The following is a 12,228-nucleotide window of genomic DNA, read 5'->3' as shown; positions in this document are numbered from 1 at the left end:
TGAAGGCTTAAGGTGATGTTGGCCTCATGGCATTTTCTCTTATGTAAGTGAGCCGCAGCACTCCAGACCTGAGAATGGCTTCATTAAAACACTGGCACTAGAGAAGCACTGAATATATGAAAAACACTGTGAAAGATAAACCAATTCCCGAACAGCAGCGTGTGAGATCCATGTTTACTGGCTTCTGCAGATCTGCTATCAAAGCAGGAGCTCCACCCACACAATAATAGCAAAAGTACCGCTTTGTTTTTGAGCATTCTGCTTGATGCTTTATATTTAGTTTGATGGGTACCACACAGAGTGTGCTGTGAATAAATCTTCCCTGGCTTTGAATCTACCCCAAACTTTAATCCTGAAGCATCGCTCACCAGCTGGAGAGGTAAACCTGGATGCACATGACTGATATTGTGTTGCTTAAAACGAGCCCTGTCCTGCTCTTTATTTCACATGCTGGAGTGAAAAGAAAGAAGCAGCTGGTAGATGTTGTTTCTCTCCAGCCTGTGTGACAGCAGTACAGTGGTGAACTCATGCTGTAAACAGTGTGAGTCAGTGTGTGTTTTTGTGCGTTTGTGGATGAAGCAGCCTGCCTGGATGCCCATGCAGTTTGCAGCAGCGGTTGACATGGCACAGAGGGTATCTTGCAGTGCCAGGAGGGAGGACTCGCAGATGGTGAACATTACATAATTGCAACTCAGAGAGTAATTGAAGACGCTGTGGACCATGGAGTCTGTATTCAGGCTGAGTGCTGGGTGTGTTTATCTCTCACACTACATATTGTCAAGTTTACAAAGTTAATTTGTTCGATTTGAGCTGTACAGAAGAAATGCTTTCTCTTTGTTTTCGGTGATAGTCTGTCTCTCTCTCCTCCCTGAAGCCTCCATGGGTCACCTTCCTCATCGCCACATACGTTTACTCACGCCTGACCTTTTTCCTGCCATGCGCATGATCCAGATAAAACTCTAACCTTGCTTGCTTCCACATTTAGTTTCCTTCCCGCAGCACTTCAGCAGCTCTGTTTCAGTTGGGTCATAACTCGTCACCTTTCTGTCTCCTCTCGTTTCTTACTTCAGATAAACTGTGTGACTTTTCCTCTGCCTGGAGAAGGTCCGGAGCAGCAGCTCCTCAAGCCGGACGAATGGAGCTACTGCGATTACTTCTGGGTGAGTTCCTCAAAAACACAGAGACGCAGCAGAGTCCTGACTCGCTCCCGGGCTTTATTTTTGCATCTCCTGTGACAGCATCAGCAGCCTTAGAGGCGGAAACCTTTGTGAAGTGCAGCCGCTGTTTTTAGCTTTGTACATTACTCTCTTTAGCTTTGGCTTCATAGATTAAAATGTAAACAACGTTTAATTTTAGAAGTCCATTTTAACAAATGTTTAAGCATAAATGTATCTATTTATATACAAGAAAGGTACCAAGAATGAAGCCAAGCTAGAAGTGCCTTAAAACAGCACGGAGGCAGCTCCTCCAGTTGGAAAAGTCTTCTGGTTGCACAAAAGTCTTCAGGAAAACAACCCTCGATTTCGATTCTCTGCGACCTCAGTAAACACTTTCCCGATGAGTTGCATGTCATACTGAACAACAAGTGAAGCTCGTTCTATAAATTATGGTCATCGTGAGCGTCAGAGAGTAGGATTATCTGAGATATTCACTTACAAGTCATCAGGAAAGGAGCTTGAGGTTTCACTGTCAGATCCACACTTCACTCATTACGTCTCATTTGAAAAACACCAACAGGGTGATGGTGAAACACTCACATAACACATGATCTTGTCCTATAGGCCAGCGGTCCCCAACCCCCGGGCCTCGGACCGGTACCGGTCCGTGAGTCGTTTGGTACCGGGCCGCGAGAGTAGAGGCTCAGGTGTGAAATGTATGGTTTTCAGGGTTTTTATCGGTTTTCAGCGTTATTTTGTTATCGTTTTTATCGTTAACTCGGTTTTCCTGGGTCTTTTCACGTGTTATGAATAAATCTTATTTTTTTCGGTACCAGTACTAGTTTTATTTTGTTGTATTTATCCGCGACACCTTAAAGGCCGGTCCATGAAAATATTGTCGGGGATAAACCGGTCCGTGGCGCAAAAAAGGTTGGAGACCGCTGCTATAGGCGGACTAGAAAGTGCCATAAGATTTCTGGTGCCTAAATTAAAGACTTCTGGTAGACGCTCATACACCAGGTGCTATAAACAGTGAGATATTAATGACTAATCTCGTGTTGTGGATGGATCAACTTGGATGTTCTCTGACCCATCTTTGGTGTCTTCTTCCTGCCATGTGACAGTGTTTTTCTTTGCCCATTGGGTGCTGACTTTACCTAAGTGTAGACTGAACAAGCAAATAAAGGAACCTTTCACTAATGAAGAAAAACCAGCCACAGAACATGAATCTTTTCTTGACCGATCAATGTTCAATGTTCTGAATCCAGAACTAGAATATTTTGGTATCTAATCATCATTAAATCTGAAAATGTGGATAAGCTTAATAAAAGACAGGAAGTCCTAAAAGTCCTATTTTGTGATGAAACTACAGACATGAGGATCCATGCAGCTCTTCCCTGTAAAGTGATTGTTTTCTTTGCAAATGTGACGTTGGATCTTCCATTTTTCTTACCCAGCACATAAACTAGCCTTTTCAAGCATTACACAAAGGATCTGTTTTATTCCAGTCAGCACCTTTTGTTGACCATTTGAGCAAATCTTTGCCGCTAAAAGCAGATAAAAGCAAAACGCTCACATTAAATTATGTGCGCTGACAGAAAACGGTCAATATGTCGATCCAGCACTCTCCTTCTCATTTGACAAAACCTGTTATCGGTTTTCATGCAAACACAAATGACGTCTCTCCCGTGGCTCCTGCAATTTTCCAAACATTACCATCCTTAATTAGATTTGTACACAAAAACCCTTCAGCCTGTCTAAGTGACTGAAATCCAATCCTCGTCCCCCTGCCGCCTCTTCTGCTGCTGTTTGGCTCCTCGTTTGCGGCCTGTCATGTCGTGTTGCGATGTTTTGTCTTGTTTGTCAGCTGACCTGCTGCTCGGACCTGCTGTGCGACATGAATCTGACACTTCTGTTCCTCTTTTGCCGTCACAAATGATGCCGAGCTCCGCACATCCCGGCCCGACCGTTCGTGTGACATTCATGTGCTCAGAAAAAAAAAAAGGAACACACACATGTAACACACACACATGTAACACACACCCACCCACCGGTGACTGACGCACGCACACCAACGCATGCCCTCCTTGACATGCAAGTGTGAGTCACGCTTTCATGAGCACGGCTTGTGACTCAACACCGGCAGCTCATCCTCACAACACCGCCCGGTCCTCCACACGCTCTCAGATGTAAACAACTAGGAGGTGTTAGTGGACGGTCTGTCCGTGAACTCATTGTTGCTGTGACTGAATGATGCGCTCCTCTTCCTCAGACCGACAGGAAAGACCCCCAGGGCACCACGTTGGTGACGGGCTTCGAGGTTCTCCTGCAGAAGCAGCTGAAGGGCAAACAGCTGCAGAAGGAGATGGCCGAGTTTATCCACGAGAGGTAACGGCTCGGCTCCGCTGGAAATAAGCAGTTTGGTGTCAGGAGATTAAATTAATTAACTAACAAGAGTTTGAGACACACAGCTGCTCTGGAGTCAGAAATAATCCCAGAGCTGGAGCTGGAAAACCACATTTTGTGAATGGAAGGATTACCAAGGCTATTAACGGAAAAGTCTGGTCATAGTCTCGATTGTCTTGTAGTCTGCACTGACTTTATAAGTATTTTTTTATTCATCTAAACTCTGATCATCTGACCCCACTCTTATCCACCCACTGAGTCATTTGCGTTTGTTTTTATTAATTCCACACTCATTGGTCTCTTTTTCCTACCAGTAGGTCATTATCACCCTAATAAACACTCGCGGTGTGTTTTGGCTCTGCTCCACAGTGCGTCTTCCTGCCCTCACCCCTCCCTTACTCTGTCTCTACCAGTTTCTTCCTGTTAAAAGGGAGTTTGTCCTTCCCGCTATCGCCAAGTGCTTTTTCAAAGAGGGTTGTCTAGATCATTGCCGTCTTTATCTTACCATATAAAACGCTCTAAGGCGACTGCTGTTGTGATTTTGTGCTGAATAACTTAATTTACATTGAAATAAACTGAATAGGCAGGGGTCGTTCCACCCTGTGAATGCATGCTGTAGGTGCTGATTACAGGTTATTAGGCAGTAAAAATCAGCATCGCTGAGAAAGTTCAGATCTCTAACACTGAGTTCTTTGTGTTTGATCAACATTTCAGTTTCAACCTGCTCAAAGCATGGAGTCTTCTTCAGTTTTGCTGTGTACAGATTAGAAATACACCCGAGGACAGAACAGTGCTTCCCAGTAATGTAACTGGACACTTTATACACACCCTCGTTTCTTCCCAATAAGAGTTTTGCACTTGTCTGAATGATGCAGCGTTATCGCATCTAGAGTTAGTATAAAACGTGGCAGAAAGACTCCTGACAAATGCTGGATGTAGGCAACACATCACTCCAGTCCTCGCAGAATTTAACCAGCTTCACACTCGTTACAGAAACAAATGTAGGATTTTATTAATTACTTTAAAATCTTCACGTGGTGTGGCTCAGGGTTATTACACACTGCTGTTACAGGTCCAGGTTTAAACCAAGAACAAACACTGTGGAACAAGCGTATTCACACTCCTATTCAGTCAATCATTTCATATTTCAACACACCTGTCATGTAATGTTGTTGTGTTCAGCTAAGTAGCTAAGTAAGTCAAGTTACTAAAGTAACTAAGAGTTAACTAAACCAAGTTTGACACTATAATGAGTCTCTGTTTGAAATTGTGGTTCAAAGAGGTATCGCATGAGCGTATCAGCTACTTAATATTTTTTAAAAGCTAGAAGTAAAACTAAACTAAACCTCTTAAAAACTGAAACTGAACAAAAAATAAACTGAAACTAAACCAAACTGAACTACGCCTCTTAAAAAGTGAAACTCAAGTAAAATAAACTGAAACTAAACCTCCTTAAAAGTGAAACTGAACAAAAAATGAAGTGAAACTAAAGTAAACTAAACCTTAAAAACTGAAACTAAAGTAAAACTCTGTAATAAAGCATTTCTTTTTTTCGCTCCCTGTAAGAAATGGAAAGCCTCTTAGCCTGGTTGATGTGTATGAAAGCTTTTCGACGAAAGCATACCTAAAATGATTTTATTATGTGCAGCACATTAAATCCACACACAGTAAAGTTGCAGGTTAAATGATCCCAGACATTCCCCTGTGTGGTTTCACTCTGTTATTAGAGAGCTGTAGATCTCAGCAGGATATTTCTGGGCTCAAAATGAGCCTTTGGGAGGTCACCGTTACACATCAGCACGACTGATCCACATCTTCATTAAGACAAAGAGTCAGTGTTACCTTCCTTAAGAGAAGTCTGAGCTTTTTCCTGTTATTTCTGGGTATTTGACAAACAAAATGCCTTTTATGGTTGAGTACGCGAGGGTGTGCCAAATCTTCTCGTATGCGGGAAAAATCCTCCTACTGAATCAGAACCAGGACGTCAAAAACACCACAAATAACTTTTACATCCGATCTCACGCCTCCCTATAGAATTAGCTCCACCTTATCCAACAAAAGCTCCATTCACGTCGTGGGAAGTGAATGAGGAATCTCCTGTGAATATACTTAGAATTGACTCAAGATTCCCAGTTCCTATGGGAAGATTTCCACTCGGAGCTGACCTTTTCCCATTTCTCTGGGTTGCTCGGTGCCTGTGAGAATTAAGTCAAGGCATTAAGTCAAGGAACGGGCCTGGTGACCTTCTTTGGGTGACAGATTTACTCAGGTGTGGCCGGTAAATGTGAGGTAGTGAATGTCACAGAGGGCACAAACACGGCTACCGGGGCTGAACGCAGCCCGGGGCGAAAATTAGTAAATCTCACAATGAAGGCGTGAAGAGCCACTCTGAAAATGAACTGCTGTAAAGCAAAGCAGGGGCTCGGCTGGGCTGCCGATGTACGAGGGTTTAGAGCTATGCCCGGTGTTGGATTTTTTTAAGATTCCTGTCAGAAGAGTATTTGTGTTAAAGTATTTTCTTCCAACCACTGAAGATGTTTCTGTCTGTCCTCCCTTGAGCCAGGCAGCTGACAGTTCCTCATCTTGTTGTTTGTGTTTCAGGATAAAGATTGAGGAGGAATATGCCAAGAACCTCTCCAAGCTGTCTCTCAGCCCCCTGGCAGCGCAGGAGGAAGGGTGAGTGCAGTAAACAGAAGCTGTGAGATGAATCAGTGAGTGCAGCTCAAAAAGCTTCCTCTTGAAACAGGAGACAGTTTCAATAATCACCAGAACCGCTTCTAAAGATAGGACGATTTTAAAATAGATTCATCCTGTTTGTGTTTGATGCTGCTTTCAGAGAGGACTCCTGTCATCGTGTTTGTCTGTCGGCAAAATAACACGACGGCCTATGAGTCGATCCCAGAAGCAGTTGGTAGAAAGGGAAAGGCTTGGCAACGGTGGACTTTAACTGCTTTCCCGACACTCATAAAAACTGTATTACATTAAATTAGATGCAACCTGAAGATCAAATATCAAAGAATTCAATGAGATATATAAAAAAATGTCCAGTAAACAAGTTTAGGTGACCACTTTAAAATATTATGATAATTATAAATATTTATAATATTATTTGAAATGATTGAAAAACACAGCATTGATGGCATGGGGCCATATTTACTAACTAGTGACAAGATTAGATGTGAGAGGTGGGAACTCTGAGATTTGTGTGACTGATCCTGTTACATGTGTATTTCCTTTCTCAAGACGTGAACTATAAAGAAAATATTTAAATCAAGTGTGCAAACAAACTGATTTTATATTTTGCATTTGCTGCATTTGGGTTTGGCCTAAGAAATTTACATTACCAATGGTTTGTGTTTCTCTTTTCTTTATGGGGTGTATGCAGCTAAACCGCACACTGTATGTAGAAGATGCACATGAGGCCCTTTTCCATTAGTACCTACTCGGCTTGACTAAAATGTGACGTCATCAGACTGCATGCCACCGATTGGCTGGTCAGTAGCATCACTTGATGAGTCATGAGAGCATCTCTCAAGCCACAGACCGAGGAGCGGGTATATTCTTGCCTCGACGTCCACCTTTTTTTAAAGCGTTCGTGTTGCATATTAATGACGTTGCTATGACGACAACCAGAGGCGTTGCTATGACGGCAACCAGGCACGTTAGGTACGCTCAAAAAAAGGAAAGTGGGCAGTTATTACATTTACAAAATTCAAACTTGTAATGTGAACAAAATAATTTCATGTTTCTGTGGTGAACGTAATTAAATCATGTAGGATCTGTATGAAATTCATCAACTTAATTTATTCTTGTTGAGATGACAGTGGCGTGGAGGTTGCTGTCCATTTTTTTATTCTGTTGGGACTGAGCTACAAGTGCTCTATATGAAACCAGTTGTCACCCACTGGTTTGTGTTATCGTGAAGCATCAACTTTAGCATTTTGACCTTCATGTTGGGGTTTTGTAGCCAGAAGTGACCATATTCAGACAGAGTGCTAAGTTACGAGCTAATGCTAAAGGTGCAGCCATAACACAGAAACTGATACCTGCTAATTAGTGCTAACAGACTGAAGTACTCATTCAATAAGTATTCTGCTACCAGTATTCATTAAAGCCTATGCAGACTATGTCGCATTATCAGGTAAGTCCATAAACATTCCCCACACTGCTTCTCTGCTTTGATGTCATGATTGATCAGTATGTACTGCTTTGCTCTGGACTGACCTTTGCTTGTATTGATCAGTTTGGTCGTAGGATGTTCACAGGGCAGCAGGAGGTCAAACCAATTCTTCAAACACACTCAGATCGTTATTTATTTCCCCCACATTCAAACATACAAAGCATCAGGTCAAACATATACATAGAATATCAATAATTATTTTTGTTTGTACAATCTCGAGATCATCTTAAAAGACATGGTAACAAATTCTGCTCATTTCCAGCTTCATGTTTTCATTCTGGGACTAGAGTAGCTTTGCATGACTCATAGTTTAAAATAATCCATGTTTATCTTAAACTGGGGCTTGGTGTAGCTACTTGAACAAAATAATTCATTTGACCTCCTCTACTTTTGTGGCCGCTCTATATTTAAACCAAATTTCTTCTGACATCTGTTCTCAGTGACAGTATAAAGCTAAGACAAAAAAAAAGGAACGGGCTGGTACTTTTAAAATGTTTTTCTGCTCAATTTGAGCTTTCTCAGTGCCTTCTTGCTACATTCACCCATTCAAACACACACATTCACTTTTTTATGCCTAAGCACTTTTAATCTAACACACAGTCCAAAAGATGCTTCAGGATCAACTCAGGGTTCAGTATCCCGCCCAAGGGTACTTGGACGTACAGGCTGGAGGAGCCAGGGATCAAACTGCTGCCACTAAAAGGAGAGTTCAGAACCAGAAACAATCCTGCATTCTTATGAAAGTAACTCAAAAAAAGAAAAGTGTGTTCTACCTTTTGTCAGTTTGGTGAAATTTTCCAACACAACCAGGCTGAAGAAGCTTTGGATTTTTGCAAACTGTCAGTCACATGTTTGTATTGATGTTCTGAGCTTTTTGTGTCACAGTACTGGGTCTGTGACGCAGTGTCTTTGTGTGGGTTTTAGTTATATTCTTTGATTATTGTGATTCATGGGTTTTGGTTCTGCTTGTGTTATATTTTTAGTCCTAGGATTTTGGTTTCTGTTATTTTGTCTTTTTCATGTTCCTCGTCTTGTGACGCTCGTCTGCGTGTTCCTCCATGTTCCTCTGTGTTATACTTCCTGTTTTACTTTGACAGTCTGTGTCCTTTGTCCATGTATTCTGCTTTGCTTCCTTTGTCTCATTAGGTCTGATTTGTCCCAGCTGTGTTACCAACTGTTCCCCATCCTCTCGTTGTCCTGCTGGTGTGTTTAAGTCCTGTGTTTCTCTTTGTCAGGCGTCACATCGTATCCTCTCCACGCTGTGTTTTCTCCTCTGTGTTTGTGGTAGCTTTCTATTTAGCTGTTCAGTTCTATTTTCTAGTTTCCCCAGATTTCTAGTTAGTGCTTCGTGTTTCTGGTTTTAGTTTCCTTATATTCATGTTTGAGTTTTCCCAGCAAATAAAGCTGCTGCTTTAAGTTTAATTTTTGCCCTTTATGAGTCCTGCATTTGGGTCCTTCCTCCTGCCGCTCACAGCACACTACATGACATTTTGATCCATGGCCTTGACAAATATGATCCTTTGGTATCATTTATAAAAAATACTGGCAGCTGCCCGTCCACCTGTGGTATCAATTTGACATCCTAAGCGACTTGTTGTTCTCAAACTTGGGTTTCCACTCCCTCTGCCCAGCGGGTGACGACAATACTCCATCAGCCTTTTACAGCTGTCGCTAACACTGAAAAGAAGAAACTAGTAATGAAAAGAATAAAAGCTAAACTTAAACGAGCAAATTTATTTTTTGTTTTGTTTTGTTTGTTGAGGTCTGCACAGAGTCCTTTGAGGACTTTCTTTGTTTCGTTATATATAAGCTGAGACCATTATTTGAAACTTTGCTCGGGTTCTGTACGTATGGATTATTTGTTTTGCTGCACAGAATCTGCTTTTGCTTTTTATGCTGTTAAGGTAATAATTCTGAATCTTGTTTCTGCTTCGTTTGTACACTTTGACCCAACCGTTCAATGCTTTTGATCTGTGAGTTTAACTTCTTTCACGTCGATGTTCTCTCAGGACTCTCGGAGAAGCGTGGACTCAGCTTAAGAAGAGTCTCCATGATGAGGCTGAAGTTCACCTCAAGTTCTCCAACAAGGTAAAATCTACTCATATACAGATTAAACACCAGGATTGAATTAGCTGATCAGCTCTACTTTAGCATTATTATTCTATCCTGTAGACAGAATCATGAAGGTTTTTTCTTCTGCCTTAAATTTTCAGTTTTGTGCACCTTCAGGTCAAGTGTTGAATGTTTTCAGTCAGCTGTGGAAACAGATACTTGATCCGACCACATCCTGAGGTGACGGGTTTTGTTTACTTCAGCCTCGCCTGTGTTGACCACAGAAAATGACCCGTCTGTGAGTCCGATTACCGGTGATGCAGAAACGGCATAGTGGCTTCAGAGGCAGCCTTAAATAAAGCAAAGGCTGCCTCTGAGCTTTTCGTAGCTCTCTGTTGTCTAATTAATTAGCTACGTATTCTGACAAGCCCCACGCCGAAGGCTATGCAGGCCTTTCCCAGCTCCAGCAGGGCTCCATGCTTTGTTATCGTGGGTGGAGGTAAAGTATAACAAGGCGGAGGAATGAGGAGTCTTATCAAGCCTGCAGAAGCCGCAACTTGTTTTGCTCACCGAGTTTTAAATAAGCTACAGTTCATCAGTAGCTTCAAGCTTTGCCATTTGCACCAGATTAGTATTCAGCATGCAGAGCCATCAGTGCTGAAAGGCACCTCGCAGTCCATTGAAATGTCATTTAAAAAAAACAAATTGTAATATTGGACAAACTTTTGCTGAGGGACAGAGACAGTTGACACCCATTTAGCTGCACTTTTCCACAGTTTAATAAAGATCCAAGTTAAATGCACTGCCAATGTATGTATTGATTTTAAGGTGCCTAAAAACTGCAAATTGTGCTGTTCACACTTTAAGATATGGATCCAATAAACATAAATGGGAGTAAGTTTTGATCCAGGTAGACATTACTAACCAAACTGTGGGCTGAAACGCTCCATGCTACATCCCCCTGTCAAAATTAAGCAAAAAACAATCAAAATCCACAAACATGTAAATCCCAGAAACATTTGAATGGCACGTGAGGTCTCTGATACAACCCCATAACTCTGCTGCCGGGCACCAGGGAGTTAGCCGCTACCAGTAAACACTGAAAATTACCTAAAGCTACAGAGTACCAGTGGCTGATGCAGTAAAAGGGCAGGTGTTTGTCAGAAAAAAACACAGTATAAAAGACATGGTAACAATCGTAAACATCGGGTTAGCTTTACACCTCTAGAGCCGCTCTTGGAGACTAAATGCTTTCTTCTAGACTGATAAAATCCATCTATTTTCTTCCACTTGTCCAAAGTTGGGTTATAGTGGCAGCAGGCTAAGCAGTGTATTCCAGATGCTTTTGCACCATGTGATCCAGATGATATATAAAGTCTCTCCAGCTAGTTGTGGCTGAACCAGAGATTCTCCTTTCAGCTCGCTTTGACCAAAAACCTCCAAAGAAAGATACGAAGGAGGCATCGTGATCAGATGCCCAGAGGACCTCAGCTAGCTCTTTTCAACACAGAGCCGAGCCAGCCAATGGAAACTAGTTTCTGCTGTTTGTATCCACGGTTTTATTCTTTCGGTCACTTACAACTCGTGCCCATAGGTTAGGGGTGTCACCACCTGCCAACCTGTGAGGATCAGGAGTGGATCTTACTCATATAGATGAAGTAAAGCCAAGGACCACTCTTTGGAATAATTCATTGTATTCAGATTTACATCACAGGTAAAATTAACCACACCTATGAGTGCTGTTGGTAGATTGAAGATTCTAGTTCGTGTAAATCCACTTTTTTCTACTTTAAGCTCAGTTTAAACGTGGACTCAAGCTTTAATTTAACTTCAATTTAATTCAGTTAAATTCAGCAGTTCCTCAAGGACTGTAAGGTAAAGACTCTGTAATAATAGAGAGAAAACCCAGCAATCAAATGACCCTCTTTGAGCAAGCACTTGGTGACAAAGGGAAGCAGAACCGGGCTCAGGGAGGGGCACCTAAAGCAGCTCTGCCATAATTGCTGAATAGCTGAGTAAAGCTTAAAGTCATTCTTTAGATTTATTTCTGATGTTGTGCATGGGTGGGTGGTTTTGTATTTGACTGCATTTTACTGAAAATGAGAGAGCAAAGCATTAGGAACACCAGAAAGCTCTTAAAACACGCTGCACATTACTGATATCTGACTGCTTTGTTTTCACAGCTCCACACGGAGGTAGAGAAGCCCTTGCTGACCTTCAGGGGCGACAACTTCAAGAAGGACCTGAAGAAGTACGACCATCACATCGCCGACCTCAGGAAGCAGCTGGCTAGCCGCTACGCCAGCGTGGAGAAGGTGCGTGGTGATGCCGTCGCTGACATGCACACAAAACATGCAGTAAAGCTTCACGCAGACGAGTGTTTGTTTGGATCAGAGTGATGACATAATGATAGCAGCTCCGGTACCTCCTACG

The 12,228-nt window shown here is 42.2% G+C and overlaps 1 protein-coding gene across 2 annotated transcripts in view; it reads left to right on the top strand.

Moving 5' to 3' along the window:
• The window catches only part of gas7a (growth arrest-specific 7a), a 50,591-nt gene that overhangs the window by 26,734 nt on the left and 11,629 nt on the right, over positions 1-12,228 (top strand). For both annotated transcript variants that reach the window (XM_005924181.2, XM_005924182.3), the window contains exons 6-10: positions 1,071-1,160; positions 3,430-3,545; positions 6,165-6,239; positions 9,753-9,831; positions 11,979-12,110. In XM_005924181.2, coding sequence (XP_005924243.1) covers positions 1,071-1,160; positions 3,430-3,545; positions 6,165-6,239; positions 9,753-9,831; positions 11,979-12,110 — 492 coding nt within the window. The remainder of the gene's footprint in view (positions 1-1,070; positions 1,161-3,429; positions 3,546-6,164; positions 6,240-9,752; positions 9,832-11,978; positions 12,111-12,228) is intronic.

This window comes from Haplochromis burtoni, unplaced genomic scaffold (assembly GCF_018398535.1).
Source record: "Haplochromis burtoni strain Fernald_Lab_line unplaced genomic scaffold, NCSU_Asbu1 Contig_68, whole genome shotgun sequence".
In the NCBI taxonomy this organism is placed as follows: Eukaryota; Metazoa; Chordata; class Actinopteri; order Cichliformes; family Cichlidae; genus Haplochromis; species Haplochromis burtoni.
This window is presented reverse-complemented; position numbering and strand designations above follow the sequence as displayed.